Source organism: Neltuma alba, unplaced genomic scaffold (genome assembly GCF_004799145.2).
Source record: "Neltuma alba isolate B1F8T4 unplaced genomic scaffold, ASM479914v2 tig00003493_pilon, whole genome shotgun sequence".
Classification (NCBI taxonomy): domain Eukaryota; kingdom Viridiplantae; phylum Streptophyta; class Magnoliopsida; order Fabales; family Fabaceae; genus Neltuma; species Neltuma alba.
The window spans coordinates 3,223-20,914 of NW_021633301.1; the positions used below are offsets into that span (position 1 = coordinate 3,223).

The window sequence follows — 17,692 nt, forward strand, 5'->3', positions numbered from 1 at the left end:
CCCGGTAACCTTAAATTGCGCTTCCGAATGTCTTAACTTGGCACAATATAAGGTCGTAAACGTAAGGTGTTACAATCATTAGGTCTGGGTACCAATTCCCAAACTTGATTCCTCTCAAATTGGTTCAGCTCTTCCTACATTGCAACTATCCAGAATTCATCAGATAGAGCCTTGTCAACATTGGTTGGTTCAATATGTGAGATGAATGCAGAGAAGCGCACTTCATTGAACACTTGTCTCTGGGTTTTGACCCCTTCATTGACTTCATCAATGACTTATTCCAGAGGATGGTTTCTATTATACCTCCAAGCCTTAGGCTGTTCTAAGTTTTCTTGTGAAAGAGGTTCATTTGAATCATCTTTGTTTTCTAAAAATTCTTTTGAAGGTACTTTATTTGAAGATTTGTTTAAATTCAATTTTTGAAAATTTTGAATGATCTCAGTATTATCATCTAGAGGTTTTGAAATTGGCTTAGTTTCAGTAAACACGACATGTATTGACTCTTCAATTGTGAAAGTGTGTTTGTTGAAAACTCTATAAGCTTTACTGTGATTAGAGTAATCGAGAAATCAACCTTCATCAGCTTTAGGATCAAATTTACTGAGATTCTTTGTTTTTGTTGTGAATTTAACACTTACTCCCAAAGATCTTCAGATGAGCCAGGTTAGGCTTTCTTCCTTTATATAGCTCATATAGAGTCTTCCCGAGCAGTGTTTTGATGTAAGCTCTATTGGAGATGCAGCAAGCCGTGCTCATTGCTTTGGCCCAGAACACTTGTGAAGTCCCTTTCTCATTCAGCATTGCTCTTGCCATTTCCGTGAGCACTTTGTTTGTTCGTTCAACAACTCCATTTTGTTAAGGAGTTCTTGGTACTAAGAAGTTGTGATCAATCCTATGCTCATCATAGTAGTTCACAAATTCGTCGTTCTCGAATTCTCCTCCATGATCAGATCTGATTGACACAATACAAATACCTTTCTCATTTTGGACCTTTTTGTCAAAAACAATGAATGCATTAAACATCTCATCTTTAGAGGAAAGAAAAAGAGTCCAGGTGAATCTCGAATAGTCATCAACTATCACAAGAGTATACAAATTTTCATTGAAACTTTTTACTCTTGGCGGACCAACCAAATCCATATGAAGCATTTGGAGTGGCCTTTCGGTTGAGACTGTCTTCTTTGATTTAAATGAGGACTTTGTTTATTTACCCTTCTGACAAGCATCGCAAATAATATCATGTTCGTACTGAATATTTGGTAAACCAATAACCAAGTCCCTCTTTGTTAATTTTGAAAGCTGATTCATGTTAACATGTGCAAGACGTTTATGCCAAACCCAACTTTCCTCTTTTTTGCTAATAAAACAGTTTTCAAAAAGTTTTGAATCAATTTGAAGAGTATAACAATTACCATCCCTTGAAGCTCTCAGCTTTACATTCAATTCTTTCTTCAGTGGCAAGTCATCTTTGCTTATTACTAAGCATTCCTCTGAATCGAAGATCACCCAGTTGTTTTTGTCGGTACTCTGACTGACACTGAGCAGATTGTGACACAAGCCTTCTATGTAGTACACATCTTCAACCTTCAACCCTTTGTCACTTCCTATTTCTCTGATTCCAGCAATTCTTCCAGATTGATTGCCACCGAAGCTTACTTTGCCTCCTTCTCTTGGTTTGAGTGATGTGAATTTCTCGGTATCACCTGTCGCATGTTTGGAGCATCCACTGTCGATGTACCATTTGTTCATTCTGGATGCTTTGAGACATACCTGCAACAACACAATCATGTTTTAGGTACCCATACCTTCTTGGGTTCTTTTTGGTTAGTATGGATTGTCCTAGGCACATAAGTACCTTTGGGCACCCATTTTAATGTCTCGTAAATTCCTTTCTTCTTGTGATAAGAAGAAGAGGTTGTATGACCTTTACGGTTGCAATAAAAACATAATGCAAAAGGATTAGATGAATGAACAGTATTTCTAAAGAAGGTAAGATACGACCAACCACCACTTTTCTTCTTTCCTTTTGTCTTATCTTGAACAAGATCATATCCTATTCCGGTTTTATCAATTGAACACCGTTGAGCTCCCAGAATCACTTTGAGCATTTCATTGCCCTTAGTGAATTTTTCCAAGGTTCTTGTGAGATCCTTAACCTTTCTTCTGTTTTGTTCACATTTCGTACATAATGGAGGTGGAACTGTGTTATGTTTCTGCTTCGCTTGCTATTCCTCCAAAAGCTTTTTTTTTCTTGGAGCTTACCAACTCCTTTACAATTCTTACTAATTCTAAATGTAATGCATTGTATTCAGATTGTAATTCATCATAGGAGGGTTCAGAAGTGATTACCTCATCTATCTCTAAATCTTCATCTTCCTGAGCCACGAGACAGATATTGGTGGTTTCTTCATCGTTGCTTTCTTCTTCCTCTAAGGAACTATCTCCCCAGATTGACGTGATAAAGGCTTTCTTCTTTCTGAACTTTTCTTTCTTCTTTTCTTTGTCTTTTATCTTGGATAGTTGAGGACACTCTAATTTGATGTGCCTCGGCTTTTTGCATTTGAAGCATATGATTGGTTCCTTTGGCTCATTCTGAGATGTGGAGATTTTACATTTTGATTGAAACCTCCTTCCAGCTTTGTTTCTGTAGAATTTCTTGAACCTTCTGACGATAAGACCCATTTCATCATCTTCCAGTCCTCTTCATTGTCATCTTCACTCTCTTGAGTTCTCAGAGCAATGCCTTTGTAATTTTTCTCATTCATCTCCTTTTTATATTTTTTCTTGCTCTCATATTCTGCAAGACTTCCAAATAGTGCTGCAACTGAGCCAATTGATTCTCCCTTCGTTTCCTTAATGGCTGTTACTTTTGACTCCCATTCTTTTGTGAGACCACTTAAGATTTTCCTCACTTGGTCTTCCTGACTATACTTTTTTCCGAGTACAGTAAGGTGATTTATGAGGTGCGAGAATCTAACTTCCATGTCTTGGATGCACTCTCTATCCTTCATTCTGAATAATTCGAATTTTGTGGTGAGAGTGTTGATTCTGCTCTGTTTTACACTGGTGGTTCCTTCGTGAGCAATCTCTAGTGCTTCCCATATTTCCTTTGCAGTTTCCAAACTGGAAACTCAAAAATATTCTCTTCGGCTTAGTGCACAGGTTAGTATGTTGATAGCTTTGTCATTTAGTGTCACCAACTTCCTGTCTTCTTCATCGAACTCCCTGGGACTCTTACGAACTTGTTATCCATCTATGATTTTCATTGGAATGTAGTTACCATGTTCGATCACATGCCATAATCCATACTTGGTAGCTTTAATGAAGATTTTCATCCTCATCTTCCAGAAGGTATAGTTTTCTCCATTGAAGCCAGGTGGCTTTGATGTTGAACACCCTTCGGGTAGCACACTGTCTCTGAAACCTCCTATGGGATCTCTCTTCGGACTGTTAAGTCTTTACAGAAGAGACCTGCTCTAATACCAAATGTTAGTGGCAGTCTCACCCACGAGAGGGGTGAATTGGGTAAGTTATAAAAATCTTGCGAATTAAAAAACAGTAAGCTAAATAGAAATAGAGAGCATAAGTTATAGTGATTTCACCGTAGAGAGTAGACACAGAATTTATACTACTTCGGTCTCAACCACTTGACCTACGTCCGGTCTCAGAACACCTCTGAGTATTTCACTAAGTTCTAAGATTAATCGAGCTCTTGGTGCCGTAGTACAGCAATTGATTCGCTCAATCACTCCCCCTTACTACCTACTCAAGAGTCCACACTCTTGAGTTTCACTCAGAAAGTAATTAAAGATGATATGTAGAGCTCTCTCACAGAGTAAATAGATGAGAAATACTGATGCTTAGTACAAACAAGAACAGAGTATTGAATGCAAGAGTAAGTTATTTGTAGAAGGTAGCTCGCGTATTCAATCTTGTATTCAATGCTTCTTCGCACCTTTTATAGTTGAGGAAGTTTAATAACCGTTAGATGGAAGTGCTTCTAGCCATTGAGAGTTTGGTTGTGTGTTTTCCCAGTTGCAACAGTTTTCGCCATTAATGCTTCTGACATGGGAGGTTACAGGCTACTAAACAACCGTTGGATAACTGTTGAGTTCTTCTTCGTAATCTGTGATAATACTTCAATCTAATAAGTTTTTCTTGCAGAGTAAAGCTCAGGAGCATAACTGATCAAATGATAAAAATGAACATTCATAGTTTGAAAGTAGAATCAATCAATTACTAAATGTATTGAACAAGAACTGGACATCCTTGATCAAAGTAATAATCGATGACTCGTTGATCGATCAAATTATCAATTAATCAAATAGAAAGAATTTGAAACAGGCAAGTTTATTTATCAATCAGGTTATAGATTAATAATTTATTGATCAAGTAATCAGTAAATGAAACGAGTGACTTCAGAAAAACATGTAGAGAAAAGGCTCAAGGTCACTTTTGATTTTTAATCCCTTAAAATAGAGACACTACTACAAATTGGGGAATACTTGACGCTAAATATTTGACGGTTATCACAAAAACCGTCAAATATAATCCCCCGGAAGAAAACTTGACGGTTTCTAAAGAAACCGTCAATTTTAGTAGAACAATACTTGACGGTTTCAAAGAAACCGTCAAGTATTCGAAAAATACTTGACGGTTATTTTATTAAACTTGACGGTTTTAAATCAAAACCGTCAAGTTTACTAATACTTGACGGTTTTGATTTAAAACCGTCAAATATTATTTGAGAATACTTGACGGTTATTAATAGAAACCGTCAAGTATTGTGCTTAAAAACCCGTCCCTTTCCCCTGTTCAGTCTCTTCAGTTCAAAATTTCTAGCGCCCCCTCCGCTTCGGACTCTCCAAGCTGCCGTACCCACCTCTTTTTCGGCCGTTCCCTTTTGCTTTTTTTGCTTGTCCTTACTCGTCCTCCATCATCGTCCCTCTCAGTGTCCTCCATTATCAGTGCGACATCCTCCTGCCTTGTCATTGTGCGTGCATTCTCCCGATTGCGCCCCTTCCGCTTCGGACTCTCCAAGCCGTCGTACCCACCTCTGTTTCGGCCGTTCCCTTTTGCTTTTTTTGCCCGTCCTTGCCGTCCTCCATCATCGTCCCTCTCGGTGTCCTCCATTATCGTTGCGGCATCCTCCTGCTTCGTCACTGTCGTGCATTCTCCAGATTGTCATTTCGGCTTCAGGTTGGTAATCCTTCACTCGCTCCCCTTATTTCCTTTAGTTCTTCCTTTGAGAAATGATTGTAGTGGAAAGGGAATGATAGGATAATGCTAGGACCGTTCACCATGCACACACGAAAAATGGGTTTGCTATTTGGTCGAATGGGTTTTTTTTCTGTTCTTGATTCTAAATGGGTGTTTCGCATTTTGATCAGTTTGGGTTGAGGGTGTTTTAGTTTTTTGTTTTCATGATAAAGTCTGGGGAATGCAATGCTAATGTTTCAATTTTTGTTTTTGTAATTGAAATTGACTATGTGCTGGTTTGGTTTTCTGCCATAAAGCCTGGGGAATTCTAAGTTATAAGCTGTTATGCTGCCGAATTTTTTTCAAATGGAATAGCACATTAGTAGTAGTAGAATATTTTTCAAACTGAAATGAAAGTAAATTTTTGTTGAATTACTAGTTGCTAACAACTACTAGTTGTTAGCAAGTAGAATTAAAGAGGGATAAATGTGATCAATAGTGGCTCATGTGTTGACTTTCTATTTTTGTTTAATTCTCATAATATCTTTGAGTCACTGATCACATTTTCCTCTAAATGATTCATCTTAGTCGGGGACCATGGGCAAAGAATGGATGTCCGCCAATCGTCTATCAAAAGAATATTGGGATGGGGTAGAAGATTTTATTAAGTTTGCGATTGAGCACGCCGATGATCGCAACAGGATTATTTGCCCCTGTCTTAAGTGTTGCCTTTTGAAGTGGGTTTCGCCATCCGATTGTGAGAGCCACTTAATTATCAATGGAATTGATCAAAGTTACAAGTGTTGGACAAAGCACGGAGAGACAAGAGATGTGAGTAATAGTAGTAGGGCATAGTGAAAGCTGTGGATCATCTAATCTTGACATGAGTACATGTGAAGCTGATCGTCTTGAGGAGATGACAGATGCGATTGAACGGGAACTTGACGATTGTCCTGAAATGTTTGATAGATTGAAGTGTGATGCTGAGACACCTCTATATGAAGGTTGTACTGATTTCAAAAATTGTCTGCAGTGTTGAAACTGTATAATTTGAAAGCAAGAAATGGGTGGAGCGACACAAGCTTCACAGAACTGCTGTTGCTTGTTAAACAAATGCTACCGAAAGAAAATGAGCTTCCAAGTAAAACGTATGATGCAAAGCAAGTGTTGCGCTCTGTCGGCCTCAGCTATGAGAAGATACATGCTTGCCCCAATGATTGCATTTTGTTTAGGAAGGAGTATAAGTCACTAACTGAGTGTCCTAAGTGTAATGCATCACGCTACCAAGAGAATGGGAAGAGCCCGAAGAAGGCATTATGGTATTTTCCCATAGTGCCAAGATTCAGACGCTTGTATAGTAATGTAGAAGATGCGAAAAATTTAAGGTGGCATGCAGATGAAAGGGTTAAAGATGGCATGCTTCGCCATCCTGCTGATTCTCCAGAATGGAAGAAGTTTGATATTGAGTATCCTGAATTCGGGGAAGAAGATAGAAATCTACGCCTTGCATTAGCCACCGACGGGATGAACCCTTATGGGATGCAAAGCAGCACCCATAGCACATGGCCAGTGATTTTGTTTATATATAACCTTCCTCCATGGCTATGCATGAAACGCAAGTATTCAATGATGTCTATGATAATCTCTGGGCCAAAGCAACCGGGAAATGACATAGATATATATCTAGCTCCATTAATTGAAGACTTGAAAGTATTGTGGGAGAATGGAGTTGATGTATATGATGCATATAAGGAAGAAAAATTCAAGTTGAGAGCTATGTTATTTGGCACAATTAACGACTTTCCTGCGTATGGTAATCTCTCAGGGTATAGCATTAAAGGACAACTTGGTTGTCCCATTTGTGAAGAGAGCACAGATTCCATAAGGTTGAAGCATGGAATGAAAAATTCATATATGGGACATCGTAGATGGTTGCATCGTGATCATCCTTACCGGCGATTCAAAAAATATTTTAATGGGAATTCAGAAGAAGGTAAGGCACCAACACCGTTGATTGGGGAGGATGTATTTCAAAAGGTGAAAGATATAGATTGTGAATTTGGAAAACCTTTCGCGAAGCATGTTGGGACAAGTGGGTGGAAGAAGAGGTCTATTTTCTTTATACTGCCGTATTGGATAACCCTGAATGTGAGACATTTTCTTGATGCTATGCATATTGAGAAAAACGTATGTGAAAGTCTGTTTGGCACATTACTCCATATTCCCGGGAAGACTAAAGATGGCATAAATGCCAGGCTAGACATGGTTGAAATGGGGATAAGGGAGGAATTGGCACCAGAGGATAAGGGAACTCGTACATTTCTTCGTCCGGCAGCTCACACCCTTTCTAGAAAAGAGAAAAGTAGTTTTTGTGAGTTTCTTGCTTCAGTAAAAGTGCCGGAAGGTTACTCTTCTAACATTAGTAACCTTGTGTCAATGAAGGATATGAAGTTAAAAGGTTTAAAATCTCATGACTGTCATGTCTTAATGGAAAACTTTATTCCAGTGGCAATACGGGCTATTTTACCTGATAAGGTACGAGTTACGATCACAAAGTTATGTTTCTTCTTTAAGTCTCTTTGCAGCAAAGTGATTAATCCTAGTAAATTGCCAAGATTGCAAACCCGAATCATAGTTACGTTATGTGAACTTGAAATGTATTTTCCTCCGGCCTTTTTTGACATCATGGTCCATTTAACCATCCACTTAGTTAGAGAGGTCCAACTGTGTGGCCCAGTGTATTTAAGATGGATGTACCCAGTTGAGCGTTACATGAAAATATTGAAAGGGTATGTGAAAAATCGAAGTCGGCCAGAGGGTTGTATTGTAGAACGATATATTTGTGAAGAGGCTACTGAATTTTGTACCCATTACTTAAAAAATGCAAGTGATATTGGGGTTCCAATGTCTCGTCATGAGGGAAGGACAGATGGAGAAGGGATTATGGGAAAGAAAGTCGTAACTATTTCAAACCAACAGTGGGAGCAGGCACATCTATATGTATTGCACAACTCCGAAGAGATTGAGGACTATGTGCATGAGCATATTGATGAGCTAAAGAGGGATAATCCCAATAAACTTGACAGTTGGTACACCAAAACACACAATAAACAATTTACAGCATGGTTGAGAGAGCATGTGCATGGCAAGTATAATAATGATCCTAATTCTGTTTCGAAGAAATTAAAGTTGTTGGCAGATGGACCGAGCAAACATGTGATTTCTTTCACAAGCTACCTTATGAATGGGTTCACTTTCTATACTAAACAACAAGATGATCAGAGTAAACAGCAAAATAGTGGCGTAACTCTTGTAGCTAGTACCATGCATATATCGAGTGCCAAAGATAAAAATCCTATCTATGCACGTATGTCATACTTTGGAGTGATTGAGGATATTTGGGAGTTGGATTACATTGAATTCAGAGTTCCGGTATTTGTTGCAAATGGGTGGATAATAATAATGCATTGAGGATTGATGACTTAGGGTTTATACAATTGAATTTGAATAAAGAAGGATACAAGGAAGAGCCATTCATTTTGGCTTCTCAGGCTACGCAAGTGTTTTATGTCCCTGACCCGGCTGCCAAAGGATGGTCTATTGTTTTGTTGACTAATAAAATGGATATTGAAGAGACGGGGTATGAAGACAATGCAATTGAAGATGATCCATTTCAAGGGGCCTCACTTGATTCTCATTTAAATGAAGATCAATCCATGTATGTCAGGCATGATCACAACGACGGAATATGGATTTCAAAGAGGGGGAAAGTGTTTCGTAAGAAGATCAAAACAATTCAAACCAAGAAGAACATGCAAAAACATAAGAGTAGAAAAAGAAAAAGATCTTCTTAAACATGCATGTAAATTCTCTCATTATTTTCTTTGATTCTTTTATTTGTTTTAATTTTGTTCAAATAAATTTCGTCATTAATGACTTTATTTTCATTTAATGGATTCTGATTCATTTTGTTTACTTCAATTTCATTGCAGATGGCAGACGATAGCGGATCTAGCACTGATAACCCATCTCAGCCGAGAGATGCCTCTGAGCAGGAGAGACAGTTGCAAGAGGAGGCAGCACGCATACAGAGGGGCCTTTGTGTCATGCAAGAGGTCGTGAAAGCTCGAACAGAAGGAAAGAAATTTGCCATACAGTGGAATAAGAAAGGACAAGCTGTACGGTCAAATAAATTTATCAGCTATATTGGGGCAGTGGCACGAAGCACCGTGCCCATTACAGCGCAGCACTGGAGGAGGGTTGATCGTTCAGTGCGAGACACTATTTGGACAGATGTATCGGTAATATATTATAACTCAAATTTCATTTTCTTACAAGCTGCGTGACACTAATGTGTTGTTTTATATGTTTTGCAGTCTGTATTTGATATAGATGAGAGCAGGAAGAGGTTTGTGGAGGGGAAGGCTGGGAGGGCACTACGCTCTTTCCGATATTTTGTCACACACAAGTACTTGAAGGATCCTTCCACAGCCGACGAGTCCTAGGTTCCTAGCTTGATACGGGACTTGGTCAAACCAGAGGATTGGGCTGCTTTTGTGACGTCACGTCGTGATAGGCAATTTCAAGTAATAATCCTCGCTCTTTTTGATATTAAATAGTCCATTTTGTTTAATCTATATATTGTTTAATTGTGAATCTACTTTGTTTTTGCAGGAATTAAGTTCCCAAAATAAGGAAAGAGTAAAGAAGAATGAGTATCCCTACCGAAAGGGCCGCTTGGGTTATGCGGGCCTTGAGCAAGAGGTGACTCAGCAGGAGGGATCAGATGTCACTGTATCACGTCAGATGCTGTGGGCACTGGCCAGGCAAAATAAAGATGGCCAAATTGATAATCCTCGTGTTAAGGAGGTCGTGGACAGGATGGTGAGTATTATTCTAAATTAAATAATCTTCACGTTATTGTCAAATATCTTTAAGTATGAATAACTATATCAATGTTTGTTGCACAGGAGAGTTTGTCCCAGGAAGTTTCGCAGGGGGCATATTCTGCAGATGACCAGGATATATTGAGGAGGGCATTGGGGACTCCTGACCATCCTGGTCTTCTTAGGGGCGTTGGTTATGGAGTCACCAAGAGAGATTACTTTGGGTACCGACAAAAGCCCTCTTCATCGTGCACGCCTTCCTCTGCTGAGTTCATGGAGCTGAAGGAAGAAACACGCTGGTTAAAGGAGCAAGTTAAAGCGCAAGCGCTCCTAATCGAGCAGTTGATCAAGAATCAAGCACCACAGCCGGCTCCGAATCTCAGCCCAAGTGGCAAAGACAGCTGCACATTCCCCTTGCTACCTGAGGTATAATACTTGTGTTTATATAATTACATTCAATAATTTATATATCTAGCTAACTTGTCTCTCATGTTAAACAAATCAGGGTGAAGCGGACGTTCAGTGTATGGCGGATAGCCCTAAACATCACACTGTTGCAACGGGCCGCATGTTCAATTTACCGGGGGAGAGTATAATTCATAATGTTCCTCTCCCTGCTGATCATGTGAGGGTGCAGTTGAACACTGCTATTGATGCGAATTATGCCCTCCCGATACCCACCCCAGATGCAAGACAGTGGCTCAAGCAGTGGGTAGCTTTGTCGCTTGGCCTGGCCGTCTTCTTACATTAGGACATCCTTCAAAGGTATATATGTATAGGTCTACAAATTCAGCTGATTTAAAATAAACTCTATTTTAATTACTAACAGTCTGTTTGTCAGTCTAAGGGGAAGAAGAGCCTATTGGGTGATCACTCATTATCATCACCACAGAAGCAGCCCTCTGAGCCCGTTCAAGTGGTATCATCAAGATTCCGAATATGTCTTGAGGAATATGCAATTGGGGCCAGATTAGAACATGGCGAGGATTTCATGATTCCCCTAGAGTTTGAGCCAGAGGTATACGGTCGACCCTCGTCAGATTATGTCACAAATGAAGTATTGAAAGAGATTCTGACGCATGGAATGGCCAGCACAAATGCCTGTAACTTTTATATCAGGTATTTGTTAAAACCTTAACTAAATACTTAAGTACTTGAACATTTATTCTATTGATATCTTCGTTTGTTGATTTAGATATCTTTTCAAGAACTTCATAGCCCCTGGTGGCCTTGATGACAAGTTCAAGATTATCAGCCCCCACACTTTTGCTGGCCACGGACCTAATATGAAGAAAGACTTATCCAGAGACTTGTTGGATATCTTCATTTCTAGGGCAACACCGGGGGCTCAGACTTTGTTTTTGGCGCCTTATTGTCAAGGGTAAACTTTCCTAAATTCTTTCATTTTCAAAATAATTTGTAATAGTTCTAATTGTCTTTCTTATACTTAGGGGACACTAGATGCTGATTGTGGTCAATCCCACAAAGCCGAGGATTTGGTATCTTGATTCTCTTCATGGGGATCCAACCAATCGACCATTTATGGTTTCATTGTTCAACAAGTAATATTTATCTCTATTATTTAAATTTAATTTAATTTCTTGCTTCAATCAAATTTTTGACAATCATTAATATTCAATTTTATTGTCTTCTCAGGGCTTTGTGGCTATACCGCACAAATCAGGCCTTACCCTGCCCCCCGGTAAAAAACAGCCAATTTGACGATACCTTCCCGTGGAAGAAAGTGAAGGTATTCACTACCATTATTTACTATTCTACTAAATATGGTTTATTTATATGATTGACTAATATTATTTCCTTTTCCATTCTTTACAGTGCCCACGTCAGCCCAACAAGAGCTCCCATTGTGGATATTGCGTGATGAAATTTATGAAGGAGATAATTCTGCACAATGCTGACACAATTCCCACGCAGGTAATATGCATTTGTTAAGGTTCAATTTATATATTTAAGAATTATTGTACTTACTGTAGCTTTACATTTCTATCTAACTTAAGTCATAATTTGTGGTTGCATACAGTACTTTGCCGACACATATTGCACAGTGTATTCATCTGCTCAGATGGAAGAAATCGTTGAGGAGTTGGCGATGGCCTTATTCCGTCAGTGGGCACAACATAGATAGGGAAGTGTACATTAAGACAGTGTATGTACGTACAGCTAGCTTTGGTTTCAATATAATTTTGGTTTTGGTTCATTTTTGGCTGTTGGTTAGTTTTAGGCATTGCACAACTTTGGCAATTGGCTAATTTTGGAATTGGTTCACCTTTTGTACTTGCCAGAATTTTAATATATCACAGTTGGTTTTCATTGGTTCATGTATATATATGATAATGTAAATTATTTTCGGTTCATTAACATATATGTATATGGCTAAATTGGTTTGAATGCTGGCCTGCATAATTCTGTTGAATGAGCCTTTGTTATCGGTTTCAAAATTGCAGGGGGTTGCTGGCAAAGGAGAACGAATTTTTTTTTAAAAAAAAACCAATAATACTTGACGGTTATTAGTTAAAACCGTCAAGTATTCTAACATACTTGACGGTTACTTTTAAAACCGTCAAGTATTAAATAATACTTGATGGTTTTTCAAAACTAACCGTCAAGTATTAAATAATACTTGATGGTTTTTCAAAAATAACCGTCAAGTATGTTTCATAATACTTGACGATCACTTTTGGAACCGTTAAGTATTCCAGAATACTTGACAGTTTTTGGAACCGTCAAGTATAATCTCAAAATAATTGGCAGTTTTTCTCTAGTAACCGTCAAGTATGATTTAAATATTTGACGGTTAATAACCGTCAAATATTTGCTGTTGAAATATATGACGCCAGTATAGTTGACGGTTTTTAACCGTCAAATATGATCCAAAATAACCGTCGAGTATTTTTCATTTTGTAGTAGTGAGAATTAAGATAAACATGAAGGCTGAGAAAAGCTTGAAGAGAAATAATCAACATATTTTGAGAATCATGGTAACTTGTTGATATTTAACTAGAATAAGTCAATGATTGATCAAGTGATCGAAAACTTATTGATCGATCAAGCTATCGATAAAGCAAAGTGAGGTAGAAATAGATTTTCAAGAAGCAATGATAGAGTACTTTATGGATAAATGAATGATGGAAAATTTGATCGATAAAAGAGATTTAACAAAGATTTTTTTCAAAGGGCATAAAACAAATGATGATCGATTAATGTTTGATCGAGTAAGTGATCGATAAAATAAAACAGAGAGACTTAGTTCTGAAATGCCAGGGAAATGTTTGATTGATCATGTTATGTGTAAACAAAACATTCAGATATATGGGTGATTGATCATTTCATCGATAATTAGATTATCGATCAGGTGATCGAAAAACCATAACTTAAAAAGTAGAGCGAGATAGTGATGATCGATCATTTGATCGATAAATCACTGATCGATCAAGTGATCAATAAATCAACCAGATAACAACCTTGAACAAGGACATATCGAGTGGGTTATTAAGCAATGTTTGATCATGTTATCGAAAAATCTCTGATCAGTAAATGATAAAAGAAACAGAATATAACCAAAGCGAAAGAGCTTTACCATTTATCTGTCTTCTTATCAATGACCAATTTATCGATCAAGTAATCGATAAATACTTACCAAAATTGTGTCCCATTATCTGATAGGTGTTTGATCATTAGATTATCGATAATTATCAGCAAACTTCTACACAAAATAGTGTTAACAATAATCGATCAACACATTATCTATCAAGTTATCGATTAACATTTTGCTAAGTTACTTGTTTGCACAGGAGTTTTATCGATCAAGTGATCGATAAACCCTTGATCGATCAGGTGATCTATCAACTTACTAAAACACATATTACCAAACTTTGTTATCATTAAAACCTTAAATCTAACAGGAATGAGATTTCAAAGAAATCTCAGTAGCATATGAATTATAATTATCATGTAAATCAATGCAAGTTCAATTATAAAATGTCATGCAATCCAAACCATTCCCAACTCATAGGAATTCATACCACATATCATGCAAGAAGAGGAACATCATATTATTCACATTGACATATCACAAAGCATAACCAATGTCAATCAACAATCAAGGTCATCACAAAGTTCCTCTAATCCAAGCAACAACACTCGCAACAAACAAACAAGATAAACAATCAAATTATAATTCAAAGCTACCTTTGCAAAGCTTGTCCAATTAATTCCTCCAAGGAGCAATGCTTCTCCTTAATTTCTCCTTTCAATGCCTATTAAACCAAGCATAAACATAGGCCATATTAATCACAAAACAACTTGGTTTCAACACTTTAACATTACTTAATAATTCCCCCCCTTCTTCTTTGTTTTTTAACAAATTGATTCCTTCTTTAGAATCAATCACCTCATAACTCAATCCTACACAATTTTTCATGAGGAATCCAATAGTGCAATCAGATTTTTGAAAATCACACTCTTTCCCCATGAATCTGGTTTGGCCGAATAGGGGTCCTTAATTTTCTAAAAATTCTATTTTTGATTCCAATGATTTTTAAACACTTTCCAACAACATATTCCTACACAAAAACATGTTTTAAAGCATTTGGAATTATCAAATCAAGAAAAATCCAACTGGTTATGTATGAACAGTAGCAGACCGAAATCATTCCCCTTAAACCCTAACTTGATTTCATCCAAAATCAATCTATACACCACTTAATCTTCCTTATTCCACTTGATTATTAAGGTTTCTATCCTTCCCTAAGCATCACACATCTCAACCGAATTTTTCAGAATTTTCCAGTATTTTTCCAGCATTTTCCCAAGCAAAAATCCTTATTTAATCAATGTAAAACTTAGGGGTATTGATGCTTAGACATACCTTAGTGTTTTCTTGAAGTAAGTTGGATGATTCTTTGCCTAAAACTCCTCAAGAATTTCATGCAATAGGGTTGGATGAATAGTGGCAGAGTTTCCCCTTATTTTTCCCAATTTGCTAACATTTTCTTCGTATTTTCAAGGGGTATTTATAGACCAAAAATTCTGCCACTTCCCCCCCTAATTAGCATGTCCAAATGATAGATAAGGAGGTGTGTTGGAAGCCATGAAGTGCCTCAAACCTTCAGATCTCACCATGTGGCATTTCTTTTGATTTTTTCACACAAATATCTTTTAATTTTGCATTTTATTTAATAAAAATAGTGGAATCTGAAAAGTGCATGAAATTGGGCCTTTAATGGGTCCATTGTGGACCCCACAAATGGTTTAGGCTGACCCAAAAAGATAGGCCACAAACCAAACCACTATCTCAAACCATTTAGAAACTTTATCGGTTACTATTCACTAGTAACATTTCATAATTTTTTTAGACCTCCAAAAATTCATTTCTCTCCATGATAAATCACCTTTTAATATGAGAATATGATCTAAAAATGTTCAGAGTTTTTCACCACCTCTAGGTATTTATTTTGAATTTTCTCCAATTGGGCCTTTATCGGTAGTTCTGAGAAAAAATAAATTCCTTAAAATTAATTCCTGAGCTTCCATGGCCTAAAACTAATTTTATAAATTCAAATAAATATTTATATAAATTTTTCATCAATCTCCCAAAATTTTTTGAGGCCTCTAACTCATTAAAATAATTATTTTCCTTCATTTCCTCAATAATTTCCAGAAAAACCTCCGTTTACGGGAAATTCCGTAATAATTCATTTTCACCAAAATTCTACCTTTCAGGCCTCAACTAAGTTTCCAAAACCTCTACTCTACACTTTTCCCATTTTTCAAGGATTTTTTGATATTTTTCTCAAATTTTTCCGTTTTACCCTTCTTAGACCGATAATTACGGAAATGCTAGTCCGGACCTTTTTGGGGTTTCACATCAAAAGTTGTTTTATCTCTCCTTCTAGTTTCTACATTGATTCTCATCCCAATTTTTGATCCCTTATTGCCAGATGAAAATTTTTGGAATGTGACACACTTGAATCAATTAAAAATGACAACGATTTATCTAAGAATAATAAATTTTGATTGTGAAATGACAAGTCTTAATTTGGAATTAACGACATATTTTTTCTTAATATATAGCATATGAATCAATTTAGAAATACCTTTTAATTTATATGTCTACATAACTCGTTATAAATGAAAATACTTTTTCACGTGCTTCATTCATCTCCATAGTTTTTGCCTTTCTTTTATCTTTTCTTTAATTTTTTGGCTACGTTGCTTTACATGCTTACACCATATCTTGGGGCTTGAGTCCGATGGTGTAAGCAGTATTCTTTTTTTTAATAAAAATCAGCAAAGGTATAGGTTACTATGTTTTTAAAAATCAGTAGTATTCATTGTTTAATTAAAAACTAATATTTTTTTAAACAAAAGTATATTAGTATATTATTGAAAAACAAAATAGATTGTTATTATGGATTTTTTTCTTTTTTTTTTGAATTAGGCTAAATTTTGTTATATATACCTAATTAAAAATGCAAGGGCCTTGAGTCCCTTAATCCATATATAGATATTTATCATATATAGATATAGATAAATAGCATGCAAAATAATATAGTCCAAAAAAAGAGAAGACGAAAGAGACAAAAAAACAATGGAGATTAATGAAGCATGTGAGGAAGTATTTTAATTTATAACAAATTATATAGACATATAAATTGAAAAGTTTTTGCAAACTAATTCACATATTATATACCAGGAAAAAAAACTTGTTTGTTAATTCCAAATCTAGATATGTCATTTTACAATCAGTACTTGTTCTTCCCAGATGAATTATTGTTACTTTTAATTTACTCACATTTTATTTTACATGTTATGTATCAAGAAAAAAACATGTTGTTAATCCCAAAGCTAGATTTGTCATTTCACAATTAGAACTTGTTATTCCTGGATGAATTATTATCACGAGCTAAGCCAAAAAGAAGTTAACTTTTTTTTTTTGCATTGTAATATTAATAGAGCTTGTTGTCCTAGGGGTCACCTTAATTTTGGAGACCACCCTATTAAAAGATCAAATCCCACCAACCTCACTTTCTGACTCCTTTTAAAAAAACTCTTCCTGCAAAAAAAAAAAAAAAGAAAGCCCCCACTGGCAGCCACCTCACCAGTGGTTGATGCTAGAGTTTCGGTGCCAACGAGCGAGTGGCTAGCTACCGATAGTGGCTGGCTATTGGTAAGGTTCCAGCAAGGAGCTCAAAATTTTTTAGAGAAAAATCGAAGGGGCATTTTTGTAATTTTTTAATTTTAAAATTTCAATTTAAGTTTACTTCCTATTCTATCATTTTGAAGTGTTAGGTGCCTGAATTAGAATATCATAATTTCATACATTTTTATCTAGAATTTTCCCATAATATTATGTTTCAAAAAATATTTTTTTGTTCATATGAATCTTTTTATGAAGAATTACTATGAGATTCTAAGGAAAGAAAATAATTATAAAAAAATTTTGATGTCAGGAAGTAAGCAATTGGCATTCCCTACGCTAAAACTCATTGCTAGATGTTGTTCTGCTGTCATTAGAAATTTTAATAATTGTATTTCTTTTTTGAGATTTTATAGCAATTCTCCTATTTCTTAGGAGATAATTTATC

At 36.5% G+C, this 17,692-nt stretch overlaps 1 protein-coding gene across 1 annotated transcript; it reads left to right on the top strand.

Moving 5' to 3' along the window:
- The first annotated feature begins 7,461 nt into the window (after positions 1-7,461).
- On the top strand, positions 7,462-11,470 carry LOC114741714 (uncharacterized). Its single transcript, XM_028929964.1, has 12 exons — positions 7,462-7,603; positions 7,706-7,734; positions 9,192-9,307; positions 9,401-9,500; positions 9,576-9,632; positions 9,705-9,785; positions 9,874-10,083; positions 10,170-10,511; positions 10,591-10,655; positions 10,772-10,850; positions 10,927-11,204; positions 11,281-11,470. Exons 1-12 carry the CDS (start codon positions 7,462-7,464, stop codon positions 11,468-11,470), a joined length of 1,689 nt encoding a protein of 562 aa, XP_028785797.1.
- Positions 11,471-17,692: the final 6,222 nt, after the last annotated feature.

What these genes read in the sequence shown, in the direction of transcription:
- LOC114741714 (XM_028929964.1), top strand. Translation starts at nt 7,462, where the DNA reads ATGGTTGAAATGGGGATAAGGGAGGAATTGGCACCAGAGGATAAGGGA. An exon ending in GTCGTGATAGGCAATTTCAA is followed by an intron (nt 9,786 to 9,873) that starts GTAATAATCCTC and finishes TTGTTTTTGCAG; the next exon opens with GAATTAAGTTCCCAAAATAA. An exon ending in ACTGTTGCAACGGGCCGCAT is followed by an intron (nt 10,656 to 10,771) that starts GTTCAATTTACC and finishes TACCCACCCCAG; the next exon opens with ATGCAAGACAGTGGCTCAAG.